The sequence below is a fragment of the Diaphorina citri genome, unplaced genomic scaffold (assembly GCF_000475195.1).
Source record: "Diaphorina citri unplaced genomic scaffold, Diaci psyllid genome assembly version 1.1 scaffold15, whole genome shotgun sequence".
Taxonomy (NCBI): Eukaryota; Metazoa; Arthropoda; class Insecta; order Hemiptera; family Psyllidae; genus Diaphorina; species Diaphorina citri.
Window position 1 is genome coordinate 287,087 of NW_007377454.1, and position 23,190 is coordinate 310,276.

At 38.6% G+C, this 23,190-nt stretch overlaps 1 protein-coding gene across 1 annotated transcript in view; it reads left to right on the forward strand.

Moving 5' to 3' along the window:
• Positions 1 to 10,357: 10,357 nt before the first annotated feature.
• The window catches only part of LOC103507479 (dystroglycan-like), a 36,230-nt gene continuing 23,397 nt past the window's right edge, over positions 10,358 to 23,190 (forward strand). The window contains exons 1-4 of the mRNA XM_026822175.1: positions 10,358 to 10,620; positions 20,721 to 20,898; positions 21,244 to 21,408; positions 21,688 to 21,894. Coding sequence (XP_026677976.1) covers positions 20,722 to 20,898; positions 21,244 to 21,408; positions 21,688 to 21,894 — 549 coding nt within the window. The 5' untranslated portion in view covers positions 10,358 to 10,620; position 20,721. The remainder of the gene's footprint in view (positions 10,621 to 20,720; positions 20,899 to 21,243; positions 21,409 to 21,687; positions 21,895 to 23,190) is intronic.

The window sequence follows — 23,190 nt, forward strand, 5'->3', positions numbered from 1 at the left end:
TTTCCAAGAGTCTGAAGTTAATGTTTGTTTAACTGTTAAACTTTAAAAGATAGGGAGGTACCTTAAATGCCTACCTACGTCCAAATTTGGCCAATAATGATTACCTATATAGAATCTGGACACCCAGTTAATGCATATCCGTTCCAAATATGCATATTATTGAGGTGGCTTCTGGGTAGGTACATTTATTACGGGAGCGGAAGTTTCGAAGCAGATTGTAGTCAGCCCGGCCCTGCTGAGTTGGATCGTGTGAACGAATCTCGGGTGGAATTTTTGGAATGTTCGAGCACGGACGTTCAGTAGGGAACAAAAAATACAGTGTTGCCTGGTGTAAATTTACATTTGTTCCTGAGCATAAATTATTAGGTAGCAAAAAAAATGCTTTTCAATTTTTATTTTAAAAATTTAAATACCTAGGTACCTACTACCTACCTAGGCAGGTACATTTATTATGTAGGTAAGTATTTAAACTTGCAGATGAATCGAAAAGTTACTCATTTTTATTTTGAAAAAATGCAATGTACATACCTACTTTTTATTTTTCCTTTATCTAGTTTGAGCATAATATTGTTCGAGCATAACTTTGTGAACAAAACTCATCTGAGTCATCTGACAACATTGCATTAGTCTTGCAAGGAAAAATCAAAGGCTGCAGGAGTGAATACTGAATAGTGAATCCAAAAGTTAAAATTAAAAAAGTTTTTCATTTGGAGGAAAAACACTTTTTCCGAAGAGCTTTTACTGTTGATTATTCTTTGAATTCCTTTTCGTATGAAGACAGACCGACTTTAATTTAAGGTGTTAATTTGTGCTTAAAATGTAAAAAATGTTCATGGGGTGTTTATAGTGGATCCAAAAGTTAAAAAAGTTTTTCATTTGGAGGAAAAACACTTTTTCCGAAGAGCTTTTACTGTTGATTACTCTGAATTCCTTTTCGTATGAAGACAGACCGACTTTAATTTAAGGTGTTAATTTGTGCTTAAAATGTAAAAAATGTTCATGGGGTGTTTACTGATTTTGATAAATCAACAACTGCTATGAAAATTTAGAATATCATTGGAAGGAAGGTAAGGGTTGAATCAGCTTTTCTTATCTTATCTTTTGCACTTATTTGTAATGCATGTGAATCATGTTTCCTATGTGCACTCACTAGTTGTTAAGCTGGATTATCAAGGATGTACCTAGGTTAGTGTGATTTGCAGTAGATCATACCTATCCAGTAACATTAATTTCCGTTGGAGCTTTGTGGAAAAGGTCACTCATTTTTATTTTTGTTGCAAAGTCACAGTGAATTCAATTGAGTTCCTTCCTAAATAATTAGGTTAATGAAAAGAAAAGGGGAATGTAAAACATTTTTTTTCTTTTTATTATTTAAAGATTATCCCCCAGCACCACCAGAGAAACTTCAAGAGACGATGCTATTTATTGTTTACTGTTTGATGGTTTGGTTTGGTCAGGTAGCCCCAAAGTAGGTTCTAGCTAGATCAATCTTCTCTAGATCTATCTAATCAATGTTTACCTGTTGGTTATTATGAAATAAAGCAATACTGAATACAGCAGTCAGGTATTATCCATAGGTACCCTTTGAATTTCCTGATTAAAAAACTACCTAAGTAGTACTGTGTAAAGTTAGCCCCTCCCAAATTTCCAAATGTGCTCTTTGGTAGGTATATTATTATTAACAGGTTCACAACTTGAGTTGTAGTTTTATTTTTCTTATATAGGTAAAAATTTACACAATTTACAAGAAAAAGTACAAGAAGAACAAGAAGTACCTACCTACACTGACACACTGGTTACACTCTGTACACACTGCTTATACTCTATACATGTCTCTTACACTCTGTACACCCTATTGCCACTCTATACTTAATACTTACAGTGTAAACTTAATATTTACACTCTGTTCATACTAATTACACTCTGTACATACTACTTACACTCTGTACACATGACTTACACTCTGTTAAAACTACTTTCATTCTGTACACACTACTTACACTTTGCACTCACTACTTATATTCTATACACACTACTTACACTCTGTACACACTACTTACACTTTGGACTCACTACTTATACTCTGTACACACTACTTACATTCTGTATACACTACTTACACTAGTACATGGGTAAAAAAAATAAAATTAAAGTAAAGGAGAATTACAATTTACAGATAAAAGAGACTTGATAAGGTTAGAAAGAGAAGAACCCTCCACGATATGACCATCAAGATGATAACGTTCATTTATGACAAGTTTGCAGAGTTTACATATGCAGTTATCATATTCAGTGTGATATTCTTTCTTCGTGCAAATGAGATGGTGAAATCCATGCACTGTGTACCGTGTGATGATGTGTCTATTTGATTGGTTGTTATTTCGGTTGATAGGTACTTTGATAGAATGTGATTGAGAGATTCGTGGAAAAACTTTCAAGTTTAAGTACTTGTAGATCAAGAAGAGAAATCGAAAAAAAAAGAGGAAGAAGTAAAAAGTGACTGGGGAATTTAAAAACGAGTAGGTAGATATTTAGTTTGGTGTAGGTACGAGGCAACACAGGGTCCATAACACGTTGAATGCACCATTTCTCGACCGATCACTAATGTTAAGCAAACTTGTGCGTGGTTGGTAGGTGAACGACTGATCGTCTGGGGTAACACGCGCTGCTGATACTGAAATAACAGGACTTAATCTTAATTACCTATGACCACTAAGGGTACTTTTCTTTTAGAGGTTTGGTAGAGGAAACTGTAACTACCAAAGCTATGTCCACACATAGTGGACGGCCGTCGACGACTGATCGTCTGGGGTAACACGCGCTGCTGATACTGAAATAACTGGACTTAATCTTAATTACCCATGACCACTAAGGGTACTTTTCTTTTAGAGGTTTGGTAGAGGAAACTGTAACTACCAAAGCTATGTCCACACATAGTGGACGGCCGTCAATCGACATCGTTCGACGAGCTGAAGAGGTGAATCTATGTTGTCGAGACATTGTTTACGGTTTCAGTCGACCACGTGTGGACACATCTTAAGATCTCATCGTCTTAGCGCTCGTAGAGTCAACACCTCTCTCGCGATCTTGGTCTGACGATGGGAATCTGAGTATTCCCGAAAGCTCACCAAACTTTCTTTAGTTGAATGTCGAATCTCAATTGTCTTTTAATATTTATTTTTTAATTTGTGAAGATTCTTTTCTAAATAATTATACTGATAATTATTTGCATTTATTTTGTCTTATTTTTACTTATTCTTCTCCCTTTTCCGCCTAAGCACCTATGCTGTCTCAGTTTCTCACCCCCTGTTATCACATTCTCCAGCCTAAATGAAGTCTCTTTCTACCTCCCATATACTCCCCCCTCTAACCCCGTTCTCAACAGAATACTATGTCTCCCTCCTTTCTTGTAAAGTATGTAGCTAGGTATGCGTTTTCCAGTCTATGTTGCTGCCACACTCCCCAAGGGGTCCGCGGGTGAAGATAAGTTGAAAATCGCTGCTCTAGTGCATTATTTTTTACGTTGGAGCACTCACACACTTCTCAACGTTATTTCTCTTCTTATATCTCCGAATCCAAGTTCTGCTCTTAAAAGTGCTTGTGGATCTCATATCCTAGATGGCCTGAATCTTGTCGTGTGCTCATGTGTGGGAGTTGGAACTGAGAGGAATTTGGTTTGGGATGGAGAAGTTTGTCTGTGCAAGGATAGAACTAGGCAGAGGTTGTATTGTAGCTGTCTGTCATTAGAATGCACGGGAAGTGTTGTTTCAGAAATAGGATCTGACCTGAACTCAGGCTTGGGTCAGAAGCCCAAGTTAGGGTGGAAGAACTCTATTATTTGGTTACTTCCCCTGATTTAGGTTGTTGGAATGCTATATTACAGTGTCGAGCTTCCCGATATAGAGTTCCGGAACCCTAGTTTTTTTTTCTCTCAGTGTGGGATCTAGCCTATACTCTTATTGTAAACCAATCTTAGGGGCTCTCAGCCCTACATCGTGAACTAAGTAAATGAACTAATGCTATTCAATAGTTGTTAACAATAGAACATGGATTTCACGAAAAATCAACACATGTAGGAAATTTCATATATTCTTTCCAATTTGTTTCTTTCGATCGCCCGAGGTTCAGTTTTGGACCGCCCTGCGAGTTCCAAGCGTTAATGCGGTTATCAGAAAAGAACTGGTTGTGTAGACAGGGAGAGGGACACATTATGTTACGGCGTGGGACGCACATGGTTGTGCCATAGGAGTGGTTCAACCCGGGCTCTCCACAGCCAGTACAAATGTACTAGACTTGGAAACCGGTTGTATTGTCTGGTACTTTTTGTACAGTCTTCTTAAGATTTCTTTTCTTGGAGGAGCTCTTCTACCCAACTGCGATTTTCCGCTTTCGTTGTGTCTATTTTATTTCGGTTCTACCACACAGTGTCATATTAATTTCATATTAGACAACCAGAACATCTTTCAAGTTTTTTTCCTTTTTTCCGAGCCCATGTATCAAGAGTTCTTAGTTTGCTTGAAATGAAAGGATGGGCTTGAGCAGCCCTGGTTTGTTGGTATTTTTTATTTAATTAAAAAATAGATAAAAATAACAATCTTATCTACATCGTAAAATTCTTATCTACCTCATATTAACATTTATAGTATCTATCCTTATCAGTTAGTCATAGACTAGGAGCCTCATTAGGTGGTCAGTACATTCAGTACTTTTTTTCCCAAGTCTCGAAGACTCACCATTTCTTGGTATCAGAGGACCAGTCACACTTGCTGTACTACGGACATGCCAGATATCAGTAGGTAGTAGGTACGAGTGTCTGGCGCCTAGGACCAGAAATTACGAGACTCAAAATTGCTAGTAAAAAATAAGCAGAAGGTATTTTGTGGTATTTTTACGCGTGCGACACTTGTGGCGGTGTGATCGATATTACTGCTATCAAGAGTTTTTGTAGTTTTGGTCTTTTATTTTTTAAAATGTAAATTTTTGAATTTTTATTTTTAAGAAGTTTCAGTTGATTTTGGAGCCTATGCTTCAGCAAAGGTTGGTGATGGAGAAAAAAGTTTTTGTGTTTTTTTTTTTGTGTTTTTTTTTGTGTTTTTTTTTTTTTTTGTTTTTTTTTTTTTGGAAATTTAATTAAAGACCCATCTAACTACTTACACTATTAATTATGTATTACCTCCTAGGTTTCAAAATTCCGGTTATGTAGTAATAATTTTTATTGGTCAATTATTGACAGCCGTTATGGTCGGGGGTGGTCCGTGCTCCAACTGGGCTGTTCCAGGGCTTTTCATATTGATATTTCTCTTAAGTGTCTACCGCGCTCTTTCTACCACCTAACCTCTTTCTGGGCTTTCCAACACAGTAACGAGTATCCATTGATAAAGTAACTAAGTCTATAATATGATATTATTGATAACCTATTTGGTATGTTCGAAACCGTTTTCTGATCTTCTATGTTTCAGTATGGTCTCTGCTCAGGAGTATACTCTGCATTTGCCTGCTGTCCTGTCTATGTCTTGTATCATGCTACAAACCTCTGCAGCCTGAACTATGGCATACCGACCACTTCTACGTTTGTCGGCAAAGCTGTTCTTTTTCAGTATCCTATTCCCCGATAATGCCGTTCCTCTGGAAACCAATATCCGATACAAGGTATGTATAAGTGCCCAGTTTTTCTGTGTCTTATATATGAATATCAAGAAGACGCGGCAGCTAGTAAAATGAATTTACATCTTTCTTATTATGGCCTTTATTACCTTGCCATACAATCGGTAAGAACGGCGCGGTGCACACTACAGCCATCTAGTCCGGGACAAACAAAGTTCTAAAGGATAGTTTCTTAAGGAAAGTACAACTTTCAAGGTGCCGCATCAGTTCGATTAATATTTGTAAAGAGGTTTGATGGAGGGTACTGTAGTAATAAAGGTCTTATTGTCCTGAATTCGAATATTGAAAGAGGAGAGAATAGGAGAAAGTCAGCCTTTCGAAGAACAAAGCTTAAGGGCCGCCCGGGCGGAAACCTAGCACTTACAAGGATACAAGGCAGGCAGGCTACTCTCCAGGCTAACAAGGCTGGCTCATTACCTCATTGGTCTTAGGAAAACTCTCTACTACTCCCTTGTAGAACCGAAATATTTCATTATTTATTATTATTTTATATGTAGATCGAAAACCATGTCGGCAAATTCCTACCGTCCTGGTTGATATTTGACGAGCGGCACAAACTTCTGGAGGGAGTACCCACACCGGCAGACCTGCGAGATGTATATGTCCGAGTGAAAGCTAGAGATGAAGAGGGGGATGAAGTAAGGGATGCCTTTGCCATACAGGTTCAGCCGGGGAGTTTGCTTGAACCTAACTCCAATGATAAGGTAAGGGTCCTTAGGCCAGCCAATCACTATCAGGTAAACCTGACAGGTACAGCTGATCAGGTTCACCTATCGGGTCTACCTGATACCGGATGAGCACACACATTGCACTATCAGGTAGACCTGACAGGTACAGCTGAAAAGGTCCGCCTGTCAGACCTACTTGATAGTGAGTGGCTGGCCTTAGAAGATAAGTGAGGTAGAGTTATGAGCTGAATGGTTGAATCATACGATTGATTGTCCAGATTGTTTTGAGGAGTAGAATCCAAGCCTTGGGGAGCTAAAATCCCTCTCTTTGCGAGAACACCTTAGCTATTGAAAGTGACTTTTAGCCCTTGAAAACAAAATCTGGACTCTATGTATGTAATAAACACTAACTTGAGGCAATATGCATAACTTTACTAAACAATACTCTCTTTACTTATTCATTTGCAGAGGAAGTGTAAGGTGGGTGAGAACATTGCAATGCTCTCTCTCGTCATAGACAAAGCCATGACTGATATTCCTCCCAAGCAGCGAGTGCTGTCGATGAAAAATTTAGCCGGATATCTTGGTGTTGAAACGGTAAAATATTAATATTTTTTTTTTTTTTTTTAATTTAGGTAAGTAGGTATTTAAATATTTTCAGAAATAAATAAAACGTCAATGGAAATATTTCATTTACTTAAATAAGACATTTGATAGGGTCACCTGTAACTGCTGAGGTCTTATCGTCCTGAAAGCGAAGAAATATGGGACAGGAGAAAGCCAGCCTTTCCAAGAACAGACCTTATTTGTCTAGTTTAATATAGGATAAAATTATTTAGGTGAACGAGCTAAAACTGTTTAAAGTCAGTATGAACCCCGGAAATCATCTGATGTGGGGGGTTTGAATAAAATGCTGAATACGTGAAAATAGTAATAATAATTTCTCTATTCCTATTGTCATTTTGTACATACATAACTGGTTGACCTCAGCTGAGCTTTCTCCTACAGCTTCCTGTATGACACCACTGATGTAATAGCAAAGCTTTCTTTGTTTTTATAGACAGAAGTTCCCGAGAGTAGGAAAAGCTTTGTTTGAAAGATCTAACTATACAATGGGTAACAATAGGACTAAACTTGACTAGAGATATTGAATTTCTATTTCTATAATCTGCCAAGAACCCACTCGGATCTGAGTTTCCTTTAGATATGAAATATTGGTAGTAATTCACGTTATTCATGTTGTAATAGCAAAGCTTTGTTTTTATAGACAGAAGTTCCCGAGAGTAGGAAAAGCTTTGTTTGAAAGATCTAACTATACAATGGGTAACAATAGGACTAAACGCGGGGGTTGAACCCATGCCACCAGGACAGGTAAACATAAGATCAAAAATTCCTAGTGTAGGATCATCAGGATATTAGTCTGAATATTACATCATTACATGCTATAGATATCTGTAACTATGTTGGAAATTTTGAGAAATAAGAAGACAAAGTAATATCATTTCCAATGTAGATAGGAATATTTACACTTACATGGTTCCATTTTATTCAAATGTAGACCTACACAAATAAGTAACTAGTGGTATATGTTTTCCTTTAATAACTTATTTTATTATATATAAATATTTTATCTGTTGTCAGATAAAATGCAAAATAATAATGCATATAATCATTAAAAAAGATCAATGTACATTGTACACCCTTTATAGTAAAAAAATCACCTATTATTTTGTACACCAGAAGTCTATGGATTATTTAATTTTTTTACAGGTTGCAAGGATAATAATTTGAAATCCATGGTTTTCAATAATCATATTGAGGGCTAAGATCAAAAACCTCATTTGTGGAAAACCCAACTTTCCTGGAGGGAGAGCATCAATGTACACTATTGTACACCCTTTATAGTAAAAAAATCACCTATTATTTTGCACACCAGAAGTCTATGGATTATTTAATTTTTTACAGGTTGCAAGGATGATAATTTGAAATCCATGGTTTTCAATAATCATATTGAGGGCTAAGATCAAAAACCTCATTTGTGGAAAACCCAACTTTCCTGGAGGGACAACAAACTTATAATTAATTTCTTACTAGGTAAAACTTAAGTGTGACTTATTTTGATTTGTAATGGGGCTCAACCAAATGACAATTTTTTTCGAGATAGAGTCTTATTCCGATGTAAAAGTACCCAAAAAGTGCATTGGCGCACTCAAAAACATCCAAAACGGTCCCTAAATCCCCTAAAATGTCGCTCAAAGGTCGCAAAAAAATAACGTTGAAGCAGCCATGGTTTACGACCTCGCATGAACTGACGTCATCACGAAAAAATGGCTGCCCGCGAAAATTTTGTGCGTTTCAAAATTCGAAAATTTCAAACGAAGATTTCTCCTCTTAGGAAGCCTCAAATGAAATTTTAAGCATTTCTATTGCAATCAGCGTGTTTCGAACTTCCTTTATCAGCGAAGAAAAAAAAAAGTGGTTGAGCCCCATTTGATATAGATTTGAAATTCCCTCTCATGATACCAAAAATACATTTTCAAAAATTTGTTCATACAAGGTTGTTGATCTCAGCCATTGATATTTAAATAGAATCCAAATTGTTCATCCGGGAGTTTGTTGTCGATAACTTTCATTATTCTTTCATTTAATATTTTAGTGTAGAGCTTATATGCAGTATCTAGTAATGATATTCCTCTGTAAGAGTTAGCATCTTTGGTGTCTCCTTTTCCTTTATACAAAACTTTCAGGTATCTGATTCTAATTTTCATCCCAAACCCTAAAAAATATCACAAGCTTGATACCTAATATAAAATGGATAATTAGCTGGATAATGTAATTTCAAAATCAGGCTGGCAAGAAATGACTTCTGTCTGTTTATAGTATTATCCTCTGAAAAGGCAATGGTCAGTTATTGCCATCATTCTTGGTCTTGCAGTTGAGGAAAACCTCACTGTACTATTGCAAACCATTATACATATTAATCATGTAGGTAGGTACCTAAATGTCTATCTGTCTGATTCACAACATTGTGTTGTAATAGATGTACTTAACTAATACTAAGTTTGTACTTCAACAGCATCTGTTTTGATTTTTTCATCATCAAATTTCCATTCTATTGTATTCACTTCAACACTTGAATTAAATGTATCATTTATATTGAACATACATTCCAACTCATTATTGATCTCACAAACATTTGACTCATTTAAACTCAGTGCTGGCCTCAATAGCTCTGGTAGCATTACAGAACATTTCTTTGTTTGTTTGAAGAAAGCATGTTGCAATAGATTACATGCTAATGGTCTTTTATCAACATCTCTTGATAAACATAGTTCAACGATTGAATGGAAGCTGTCACTGAATCTGCAAAATAAACAGAAACAAAATTTTAAATAAAATCTACAAGCATCTAACTGAACTGAAGGCAGCAGTACCTACCTATTTACTTATGCCCAGTGGCCTAAATCACCAAAGTATGGAATAGTATTTACAATTCCATATTTCAATATGATTCGTCCAAATTCAAAATTCTGCTTTTCCATTGGCTATTACACTTGTAAGATACTTTTCCATACTTTGGTGATTTAGGGCACAGATTTGACACCTCCATTAGCTTTCCACAGAACTCACACAGCTTCATCTTCCTTGAACTGATCTCGTACCAACACAGACACACGTTAGATATCTCAAACAAGGCAATCCAGCAGGGACTATAGAGAATTAGAGACACTGACTACTGACTTGATGACAGTAGACAAAAAAGAGTAGGTACTTTATAGTGGTAACAGAAACACTCACTTGTGACTTGAATTAGCGCAAGAATAAAAAGAGGTTGAGAAAACTAAAGAAAACTCTACGAAAAACGAAATTTTACTTCAAATTCTTCAAAAGTTGTGAGGTCTTGACAAACAGAAAATAAAATTACAAGTCAAAAATAAACAAAGAATTTATGGTGGGAAAGGGACGTTTTATGAAAAATAAAATCCCATCCCCCTACTGTTGTCATGGGATTTTTCTCGAAAAATCTCGTCCTCAACACGCTCCCCTGTGCTAGATCCGTGAATAGTGGATCCAAAAGTTAAAAAAGTTTTTCATTTGGAGGAAAAACACTTTTTCCGAAGAGCTTTTACTGTTGATTATTCTTTGAATTCCTTTTCGTATGAAGACAGACCGACTTTAATTTAAGGTGTTAATTTGTGCTTAAAATGTAAAAAATGTTCATGGGGTGTTTACTGATTTTGATAAATCAACAACTGCTATGAAAATTTAGAATATCATTGGAAGGAAGGTAAGGGTTGAATCAGCTTTTCTTATCTTATCTTTTGCACTTATTTGTAATGCATGTGAATCATGTTTCCTATGTGCACTCACTAGTTGTTAAGCTGGATTATCAAGGATGTACCTAGGTTAGTGTGATTTGCAGTAGATCATACCTATCCAATAACATTAATTTCCGTTGGAGCTTTGTGGAAAAGGTCACTCATTTTTATTTCTGTTGCAAAGTCACAGTGAACTCAGTTGAGTTCCTTCCTAAATAATTGGGTTAATGAAAAGAAAAGGGGAATGTAAAACTTTTCTTTTTATTTAAAGATTATCCCCCAGCACCACCAGAGAAACTTCAAGAGAGGATGCTATTTATTGTTTACTGTTTGATGGTTTGGTCAGGTAGCCCCAAAGTAGGTTCTAGCTAGATCAATCTTCTCTAGATCTATCTAATCAATGTTTACCTGTTGGTTATTATAGTTAGAAAAAAAGCCCAACAATCCCACGCTATCCTCGCTTAAGTTACCACTCCAATGCAAAACTGTAGAAACAATATCGTCCGGAGTTTATTGTCTCTGAATTGTTTACTAGTTAAGTTATTTGAAATTTGAGCTGAAAACTAGTTCCAACTAGGCACCCATGTACAAATTGGATCGTAATCTACATACTTAAACACTCTAAACAGTTCATCGATCTATTTATAGCTAACCTTTTCATGTATTTCCTAATCCGTCTTTATTTTCCTGTCCTCATACCCAGTTGCTTCCTCTCACTACTTGTGTCGACTCTGTCCTATAAGAGTAGAGCCTGAGAAATTCTTTTAGAAATGGCTGCCTGATAGGATGGACCAAAATTGGACCATACCTAAACATTCCCAAAATTTACTAACCTGTTTTTTGTAAGTGTATTCTGGACATGATGATTCCTTGAGATTTGAACTTGGAGTCAAAATAATCTCAAGTCAAGTTCCTCTGGTATTCCTCGAGTTATTTTGATTTGGTTGTGATTCAAAAGAAACTTTGATCTTATCTGATCCAGAATAAGTACCTACCTTGGTAGATACTAAAAAGGTCAATTTCTTAAATGAGTAAGTAGGTAGGTACCTATTAAAAAGGTCAATTTATTATTATTACTGAGTGACACCAAGGACAAAATTCCAAATCTTGGCAAATATTGAAGAATGGACCCCATGCCTTCCTGTTTACATCAGACAAGCACCTTAATCACTACAATGCCAAGGCAGGTAAATGCCTAACATAAAAAAAAGAAAAAAAAAAAAAAAAAAAAAAAAAAAACCCCCTTTTTGTCCCCCCCTGCCTAACAAAAAAAAAAAAAAAAAAAAAAAAAAAAAAACATGAACACACCCTGTATGTACCTCCATAGTAATATACTCTCCTTTTGATAGCCCATCCTGTATAATACTCTCCTTATGGTGGAGGGTGGAGGTATTAAAGCATCAAAGCCAACATCTTGCTTTGTCATTGTTGTTATGATTTCATTACTTCATCACACAGAGTTGAACAAAAGCCTTATTTCAACACAATTTTATTTTTTATCACTATTTTATTTTTAGAAATGAGAAATAACCATTTGAGTAGGTAGGTATAAGTACTTGAAACAAAACATGCCTAGGCAATACCAAAGAACATTACCAAATATTTTTTGCCTTTTAAGTGACAAGGTTCTCTCTTGAAGGAGCTCTTCCACCCAACCACTGATCTTTCTTTCATTGGGAGCTTCAAGAATTTAACAGGAAGGTCTTAAACGTTCAATGCATTTTAAAGGAAAGGAAGAAAGAAATAAAGAGAGGAAGAAAAAATGAGACAAAAGAAGAAGAAAAAAGAAAAAAGTCTGTGTCATTGCCATTCTTGTGTTGCACCTTGCAACGTTTGTCTTTCCCTGTACACACATTTTACATTATCTAGGCAAAGTAAGTATGCTGTTTTAAGCTCATTTTATTCTCCTTTATCCAATGTGTATTATGCTTGTGTAGGGAAAGGATTTTCTTTCTCTTCCTCCTCCGCTATCTTTTTATGTGCCTCTACCCGGTAAGTCTACCTAGCTAGTAAGCTTGAAATTTTATTCTTTTCTGAGATAAATCCCTGGAGTGGGTAGATAGGTACTTTGATAGAAAGTGATTGAGAGATTCGTTGAAAAACTTTCAAGTTTGAGTACTCGTAGATCAAGAAGAGAAATTGAAAAAAAAGAAAGTAAAAAAAAAAAAAAAAAGAAGGAGAAGAAGTAAAAAGTGACTGGGGAATTTAAAAACGAGTTTAGTTTGGTGTAGTTAGTTTGGTGTAGGTACGAGGCAACACAGGGTCTTTAACACGTTGAATGCACCATTTCTCGACCGATCACTAATGTTAAGCAAACTTGTGCGTGTTTGGTAGGTGCACGAGTGATCGTCTGGGGTAACACGTGCTGCTGATACTGAAATAACAGGACTTAATCTTAATTACCTATGACCAGTTGACCACTAAGGGTACTTTTCTTTTCTTTTAGAGGTTTGGTAGAGGAAACTGTAACTACCAAAGCTATGTCCACACATAGTGGACGGCCGTCAATCCACATCGTTCGAATAGCTGAAGAGGTGAATCTATGTTGTCGAGACAGTGTTTACGGTTTTAGTCGACCACGTGTGGACACATCTCAAGATCTTATCGTCTTAATTTTACATAATTTTCCCTCTTTTCCGCCTAAGCACCTATGCTGTCTCAGACTCGTATTTATGAACAAGAATGATCGTTCTTAGATCAGTCTCAAGTCAAAATTGACCAATCAAATGCCTTGAGACTATGCTTGGCACGAACTTAAGAGCCAGCATTTTGTTCATAAATATGGGTGTCAGTCTCTCACCCCTTGTTATCAAATTCTCCAGCCTAAATGAAGTCTCTTTCTACCTCCCATATACTCCCCCCTCTAACTCCGTTCTCAACAGAATACTATGTCTCCCTCCTTTCTTGTAAAGTATGTAGCTAGGTATGCGTTTTCCAGTCTATGTTGCTGCCACACTGAACGTAATTCTGTTATCATAATGATAAATACAGGGAGGTCCTAAAGCAGACACGTTCAGTTATCAGCTTATCGGTAAATATCAGGAAGTTGCAAATGTAGGTAGTCAATTTTATCAGGAAGGCAAGGCAATACTCATGTTGATGTTTAAAATAAAGTAAACTAAAAGCACCATTTATGTCTAAAACCTGTTCCAACAATCCCTCAGTTCCTATGAAGGAAAAAAGTATCAATCAACAATTTTCCTCGCAAGGCTGAGTGCACCCGAAACTAACCACCAGAATTAGATGACCTGTCCAGATATCATCCTCTTGCCTCACTTCATGTATTGAGTTCTCGTTTGGCTATTATTCTTCTATGATTATGTATCTCTTGTTGGTAATTTTGAGTCCTTTTCCCATGACCCTTGGTAATTTCACCCCGTATAACGTATGGAAAATTTGATTGAAGTTATGCACTTACGTAGGATATTGTGGAGGAGAAGCGCCATAGTTAGGGTTTAGGGGAGGTAATGTGAGGGCTTAGGGGGAGGTAATATCAACACACACCTGTCTGACTTGATTTTAGAGGGGAAAAGGGTAAAGGTAGGGGGCGAAAATTGAGCTGGAGTAAATTTTGTAAATGTTATTACGTTACGAACATCTACCTTGCTGTCATCCAAAGGCTGAGGAAAGCTAAACGTGTTAGTTTTTGAAGCATAAACACCGAGAGACACATGTCTTTACGTTCGAACGCTTGATAAGTTTGCCTCCCCTTGTTAAATTGGCAATCACCTATGTTGGTAGGTACTTACAATTAAGTACTCACACCTCTGAGTAATAGGAAATAGGGAAAATATAGTGATGAATTTAACTCCCGAAGAACCGCAAAGTGACTTAATAATCCTGGGATTTTCCTTTTTGAAATGCACTGAGAAAAGAAAGACTGATAGGATGTTTAAATTTTTAGGATACTTAAAAGTTTGCAAGAACTCTATTATTGGGTAATCTCCCCTGATTTAGGGTGTTGGAATGTTCTACTAAAGTGTCAAGCTCTCTGTTCCGGTGGGTTCCACTCGATTTCGACACTTAATTTTTTCAAGTTCATTTACTTAAGTACTAAATTTAAAGAAATTTAAAATAAAAGAAAATAGATATTTCATCGATACCCACCACATCATTACTCTTCTCCTTCTCCACAAACGGCCCCGTGATGTTTACTCAAACTAATTCGAGGTGTGCTATGCCCGCGGCAGTTCGAGCCTAATATGGCAAACCGTTTGATTGCCAATTAGACCAAATTTTAGTCATAAGACCGAATTACAGTCATAAATAAATCGAGGCGTTGAAATTCACTAGGGATTACAAAAAAAAAACTCACTTTTGGTGAGGTGTTCGTCACGGGCTGATTTTAAATTGCTGGGCCACAGAAATCTTTCTGAGAATGCCTCTAGTGTTAGGCCGGCCACTCACTATCAATTATACCTGACACCTGATGAGCGCAAACACTATCAGGTAGACTTTGATGTACAATTGTCATGTAAGAGCCAGTGAGCTTAATTAATAACTTTGCAGTTTTGATACAGTTGTTACAGTTCCCTCTGTCAAACTCTTAAAAAAAGCTACTATTATAGAGACCTGACATCTGATGAGCACACACACTATCCGGTAGACCTGACAGGTACGGCTGAAAAGGTCCGCCTGTCAGGTCTACCTGATACCTGATGAGCACACACACTATCAGGTAAACCTCACATTTAAAGTGTCAAGCTCTCTGTTCTGGTGGGTTCCACTCGATTTCGACACTTAATTTTTTCAAGTTTATTTACTTAAGTACTAAATTGAAAGAAATTTAAAATAAAAGAAAATAGATATTTCATCGATGCCCACCACGTTATTACTCTTCTCCAAACCAAACGGCCCCGTGATGTTTACTCAAACTAATTCGAGGTGTGCTATGCCCGCGGCAGTTCGAGCCTAATATGGCAAACCGTTTGATTGCCAATTAGACCAAATTATAGTCATAAGACCGAATTACAGTCATAAATAAATCGAGGCGTTGAAATTCACTAGGGATTACAAAAAAATCTCACTTTTGGTGAGGTGTTCGTCACGGGCTGATTTTAAATTGCTGGGCCACAGAATTCTTTCCGAGAATGCCTCTAGTGTTAGGCCGGCCACTCACTAGCAGGTAGACCTGACTGGTACACCTAATCAGGTAGACCTGACAGGTACGGCTGAATAGGTCCGTCTGTCAGGTCTACCTGATACCTGATGAGCACACACTGACAGGTACACCTGAAACCTGATAGTGTGTGTGCGTGCTCATCAGGTCTACCTGATAGTGAGTGGCTGGCCTTAGTACGGACCGATCTGTTCTAGTAGCAGCTGCTGCTCAAGAAGCAGTTATTAGTTAGACACTCGTACAATAGAGAATTCAGATCATCCGCCTACGACGGAACTTTATCTTCCGTTCTAACCTCACATTTACACCAGATCAAGTCCGCTTGTTAGGTCTACCTGATAGTGTGTGTGCTCATCAGGTAATCAGGTAAACCTGACAGGCGGACCTTTTCAGTCGTACCTGTCAGGTCTACCTGATAGTGGGTGTGCGTGCTCATCAGGTCTACCTGATAGTGAGTTGCTGGCCTTAGTACGGACCGATCTGTTCTAGTAGCAGTTGCTGCTCAAGAAGCAGTTATTAGTTAGACACTCGTACAATAGAGAATTCAGATCATCCGCCTACGACGGAACTTTATCTTCCGTTCTAAATCATAATGCTACTCCTGAGCCAAACAGTCATAATGAGCTTTATCCCCTGTAGTACGTGTGCGGACTGTATGGTTAAGTTCTATAGGTACAGTAGCTCCAGCAGGTCTTTGCATTAGGGTCCGGAGTTTATTGTCTCTGAATTGTTTACTAGTTAAGTTATTTGAAATTTGAGCTGAAAACTAGTTCCAACTAGGCACCCATGTACAAATTGGATCGTAATCTACATACTTAAACACTCTAAACAGTTCATCGATCTATTTATAGCTAACCTTTTCATGTATTTCCTAATCCGTCTTTATTTTCCTGTCCTCATACCCAGTTGCTTCCTCTCACTACTTGTGTCGACTCTGTCCATTCCTGTTACAATTGTTGCCTTATACCCTTTCCTGTTAAAACTGTATTCTACCTTTTCCTGTTACACTCACTTCGCACGGCACTGCCTCTGAATTGTTTACTAGTTCAGTTATTTGAAATTTGAGCTGAAAACTAGTTCCAATTAGGCACCCATGTACAAATTGGATCGTAATCTACATACTTAAACACTCTAAACAGTTCATCGATGTATTTATAGTGTATAACCTTTTCATGTATTTCCTAATCCGTCTTTATTTTCCTGTCCTCATACCCAGTTGCTTCCTCTCACTACTTGTGTCGACTCTGTCCATTCCTGTTACAATTGTTGCCTTATACCCTTTCCTGTTAAAACTGTATTCTACCTTTTCCTGTTACACTCACTTCGCACGGCTCGCGACACGCTTTATAAGCAAAAGGATTCTTGAGCTATAGGTATCTAGTTCAGGCAACTAGAACCATGAATTGACTCTGGACCCTGATACAACTCAAACCAGTGCTGCTCTTCAAAATCTCGTAAATCAAGCAGAAAACAAACAAACCGTGTCAAAATTTAGAAATTATGTCTGGTCTGAACTTATGAAGCTGAAAAACATCTACGGTTTTATGAAGCTAAATATTCATCTACCGTTTTAGCTGCAAGATGAATTCCGGAACTAATCCGGGGTCTTCAGCGGTATGATTTAGTAGGCCTATATGTTACCGCTAGGCGAAGTGGCCTATTTCCATTTCCAGTGTTTTGCTCTGTACTGCTTTACAGAAGATCTCGGGTTGGATCCCCCTAGTCAACAAAAATAGATTCGAATTTCAAGTGCGAATATGTTTCTGAGCTACAGGCTTACTTTCTGGGTTCATTCCTTATACATATATATTTTGTTACCCAATCGCATATATCTTACATGACAACAGGATAGGTAATTCATTATCATAAACATTGTTTTCACATTTATTTTTTCTATTCATTAGATTATTATGCACTCAAGTACCCAATAACCCGACGATAGTATTCTTCATGTAACTTGCTCTTAAAGTTTCTTCCATGTTGTCGTCTACTTGTTCTTCTTCTTGTGGATTCCTCTTGTAGACCGTGTTCGTAAAATGCGTTGGCAGCACTTAGCCTGCGTATCGTATCTCTAGTGCAGCGGTTTTCAACGGGGGGTACGCGTACCTCTGGGGGTACACGAAAAAAGCGTGTAATGGCGGACACGAGCAAATTTTGAATTTTGGCGGCCAGTGCAGTACAGTCCCAAAAAGTACTGGATTTTGAGCTCAAGGTACTGAAGTACTGAATTTTTTCAAAAAGTACTGAGTGTGTTTAGGACTTAGTAGTAAAATGGTACACATCATCCGAGGTTTGGGTACCCGGTACTCATTATGATGGTGGCGGGGGTTCTACCCAAGGGGTCCGCGGGTGAAGATAGGTTGAAAATCGCTGCTCTAGTGCATTATTTTTTTACGTCGGAGCACTCACACATTTCTCAACGTTATTTCTCTTCTTATATCTCCGAATCCAAGTTCTGCTCTTAAAGTGCTTGTGTATCTTATATCCTAGATGGCCTGAATCTTGTCGTGTGCTCATGTGTGGGAGTTGGAACTGAGAGGTATTTGGTTTGGGATGGAGAAGTTTGTCTGTGCAAGGATAGAGGATAGAACTAGGCATAGGTTGTATTGTAGCTGTCTGTCATTAGAGTCATTAGAATGCACGGGAAGTGTTGTTTCAGAAATATCTCAACAGGATCTGACCTGAACTCAGGCTTGGGTCGGAAGCCCAAGTTAGGGTGGAAGAACTCTCTATTATTTGGTTACTCCCCCTGATTTAGGTTGTTGGAATGCTATATTACAGTGTCGAGCTTCCCGATGTAGAGCTCCGGAACCCAGTCACTCGATTGGGCTTCCGGCACCCTAGTTTTTTCTCTCTCAGTGTGGGATCTAGCCTATACTCTTATTGTAAACCAATCTTAGGGGCTCTCAGCCTTACATCGTGAACCAATGCTATTCAATAGTTGTAAACAATAGAACATGGATTTTTCACGAAAAATCAACACATGTAGGAAATTTCACATATTCACATATCCAATTTGTTTCTTTCGATCTCCCGAGGTTCAGTTTTGGACCGCCCTGCGAGTTCCAAGCGTTAATGCGGTTATCAGAGAAGAACTGGTTGTGTAGACAGAGAGAGGGACACATTATGTTACGGCGTGGGACGCACATGGTTGTGCCATAGGAGTGGTTCAACCCGAGCTCTCCACAGCCAGTACAAATGTACTAGACGTGGGAACCGGTTGTATTGTCTGGTACTTTTTGTACAGTCTTCTTAGATTTCTTTTCTTGGAGGAGCTCTTCTACCCAACTGCGATTTTCCGCTTTCATTGTGTCTATTTTACTTCGGTTCTACCACACAGTGTCATGTTAATTTCATATTAGACAACCAGAACATCTTTCAAGTTTTTTTCCTTTTTTCCGAGCCCACGTATCAAGAGTTCTTAATTTCCTTGAAATGAAAGGATGGGCTTGAGCAGCCCTGGTTTGTTGGTATTTTTTATTACTTTCCTTATCCTATAGGAAGGAAAGTAATGTAATCGGGTCAAAATTTCGATGGTCAGTTTTTAGTGCCAAAACACGTTTTGAGGTCCGAGCCTAAATCCAAAGTTTCAGCCATTGGTCCGGTGTGTCTGTGTGTCTGTCTGTCTGTCTGTCCGTCTGTAAACAAAATATCTCGAGAACGGTAAGAGCTAGAGACTTGAAATTTGGTATGTACATAGATGTCAAATGTGACAAGGATGCGACACGAAACTTTTGGTTAAGACCGGTGCAACGCTTGGCGGCATTTTACCGCTTTTTGGCGGTTTTCGGTGTAATTTAACAATATCTCGGGAACGGTATAAGCTAGAGACTTGAAATTTGGTATGTAGCTCACAAATGTGACAAGGATGCAACACAAAGCGTTTGGTTAAGATGGTTGCTGCGCTTGGCGGTATTTTGACCGCTTTTGGACAGATTTCGACCGTTTTTTGGCGGTTTTCAGCTTAGCTACAAAACGGTTAGAGATATTGTAAAAATTAGGGTAAAAGAACACTCAAATAAGAATCATTCAATAGGATAAGGAAAGTCGTGTGTTGTACAAGAAAGAACACTCAAAGTAAGCATCATTCAATAGGATAAGGAAAGTCGTGTGATGTTCACACCAGATTTTTTAATTAAAAAATAGATAAAAATAACAATCTTATCTATATCGTAAAATTCTTATCTACCTCAAATTGACATTTTTATCATCTATCCTTATCAGTTAGTCATAGACTAGGAGCCTCATGAGGTGGTCAGTACATTCAGTACTTCTTTTCCCAAGTCTCAAAGACTCATCATTTCTTGGTATCAGAGGACCAGTCACACTTGCTGCACTACGGACATGCCAGATATCAGTAGGTAGTAGGTACGAGTGTCTGGCGCCTAGGACCAGAAATTACGAGACTCAAAATTGCTAGTAAAAAATAAGCAGAAGGTATTTTGTGGTATTTTTTTACGCGTGTGACACTTGTAGTGATGTGATCGGTAGTACTGATATCAAGTGTTTTTGTAGTTTTGGTCTTTTATTTTTATATTTTAAAATGTAAATTTTTCGAGTTTTATTTTCAAGAAATTTTAAGTGATTTTGGAGCCTGCGCTTCAGCAAAGGTTGGAAAGTGTGTTTTTTTTTGTCTTTTTTTTTTGTACGAAATTCAAATTAAAGACCCATCTACTTACACTTTATTATGTACCTTCTAGGTTTCAAAATTCCGATTATGTAGCATGTTTTTATTGTAATTATTCGACAGCCGTTATGGTCGGGGGTGGTCCGTGCTCCAACTGGGGTGTTCCAGGGCTTTCATATTGATATTTTCTTTTAAGTGCCTACCGCGGCTCTTCTACCACCTAACCTCTTCTGGGCTTTCAACACAGTAACGATTGTCCATGATGAAGTAAGTCTAATTAATATTGATATGTTGAACCGTTTTTCTCATCTTCTATGTTTCAGTATGTCTCTGCTCAGGAGTATACTCTGCATTTGCCTGCTGTCCAGTCTATGTCTTGTATCATGCTACAAACCTCTGCAGCTGAACTATGGCATACCCGACACTTCTACGTTTGTCGGCAAACTTTTTCAGTATCCTATTCCCGATAATGCGTTCTCTGGAACCAATATCCGATATAAGGTATGTATGAAGTGCCCAGTTTTTCTTTTCTTTATTATTAGGGGCAATAGGAAGAAGACGAAGGAGAAGAAAAAGAGGTTTGATGGAGGGTACTGTAGTAATAAAGGTCTTATTGTCCTGAATTCGAATATTGAAAGAGGAGAGAATAGGAGAAAGTCAGCCTTTCGAAGAACAAAGCTTAAGGGCCGCCCGGGCGGAAACCTAGCACTTACAAGGATACAAGGCAGGCAGGCTACTCTCCAGGCTAACAAGGCTGGCTCATTACCTCATTGGTCTTAGGAAAACTCTCTACTACTCCCTTGTAGAACCGAAATATTTCATTATTTATTATTATTTTATATGTAGATCGAAAACCATGTCGGCAAATTCCTACCGTCCTGGTTGATATTTGACGAGCGGCACAAACTTCTGGAGGGAGTACCCACACCGGCAGACCTGCGAGATGTATATGTCCGAGTGAAAGCTAGAGATGAAGAGGGGGATGAAGTAAGGGATGCCTTTGCCATACAAGTTCAACAGAGGTTTGATGGAGGGTACTGTAGTAATAAAGGTCTTATTGTCCTGAATTCGAAGATTGAAAGAGGAGAGAATAGGAGAAAGTCAGCCTTTCGAAGAACAAAGCTTAAAGGCCGCCCGGGCGGAAACCTAGCACTTACAAGGATACAAGGCAGGCGTGCTACTCTCCAGGCTAACAAGGCTGGCTCATTACCTCATCGGTCTTAGGAAAACTCTCTACTGCTCCCTTGTAGAACCGAAATATTTCATTATTTATTATTATTTTATATGTAGATCGAAAACCACGTCGGCAAATTCCTACCGTCCTGGTTGATCTTTGACGAGCGGCACAAACTTCTGGAGGGAGTACCCACACCTGCAGACCTGCGAGATGTATATGTCCGAGTGAAAGCTAGAGATGAAGAGGGGGATGAAGTAAGGGATGCCTTTGCCATACAAGTTCAACCGGGGAGTCTGCTTGAACCTAACTCCAATGATAAGGTAAGGGTCCTTAGGCCAGCTAATCACTATCAGGTAGACCTGACAGGTACAGCTGATCAGGTTCACCTATCAGGTCTACCTGATACCGGATGAGCACACACATTGTACTATCAGGTAGACCTGACAGGTACAGCTGAAAAGGTCCGTCTGTCAGGTCTACCTGATACCGGATGAGCACATACATTGCACTATCAGGTAGACCTGACAAGTACAGCTGAAAAGGTCCGTCTGTCAGGTCTACCTGATACCGGATGAGCACATACATTGCACTATCAGGTAGACCTGACAAGTACAGCTGAAAAGGTCCGTCTGTCAGGTCTACCTGATACCGGATGAGCACATACATTGCACTATCAGGTAGACCTGACAAGTACAGCTGAAAAGGTCCGTCTGTCAGGTCTACCTGATACCGGATGAGCACACACATTGCACTATCAGGTAGACCTGACAGGTACAGCTGAAAAGGTCCGTCTGTCAGGTCTACCTGATACCGGATGAGCACATACATTGCACTATCAGGTAGACCTGACAAGTACAGCTGAAAAGGTCCGTCTGTCAGGTCTACCTGATACCGGATGAGCACATACATTGCACTATCAGGTAGACCTGACAAGTACAGCTGAAAAGGTCCGTCTGTCAGGTCTACCTGATACCGGATGAGCACATACATTGCACTATCAGGTAGACCTGACAAGTACAGCTGAAAAGGTCCGTCTGTCAGGTCTACCTGATACCGGATGAGCACATACATTGCACTATCAGGTAGACCTGACAAGTACAGCTGAAAAGGTCCGTCTGTCAGGTCTACCTGATACCGGATGAGCACATACATTGCACTATCAGGTAGACCTGACAAGTACAGCTGAAAAGGTCCGTCTGTCAGGTCTACCTGATACCGGATGAGCACACACATTGCACTATCAGGTAGACCTGACAGGTACAGCTGAAAAGGTCCGTCTGTCAGGTCTACCTGATACCGGATGAGCACATACATTGCACTATCAGGTAGACCTGACAAGTACAGCTGAAAAGGTCCGTCTGTCAGGTCTACCTGATACCGGATGAGCACATACATTGCACTATCAGGTAGACCTGACAAGTACAGCTGAAAAGGTCCGTCTGTCAGGTCTACCTGATACCGGATGAGCACATACATTGCACTATCAGGTAGACCTGACAAGTACAGCTGAAAAGGTCCGTCTGTCAGGTCTACCTGATACCGGATGAGCACATACATTGCACTATCAGGTAGACCTGACAAGTACAGCTGAAAAGGTCCGTCTGTCAGGTCTACCT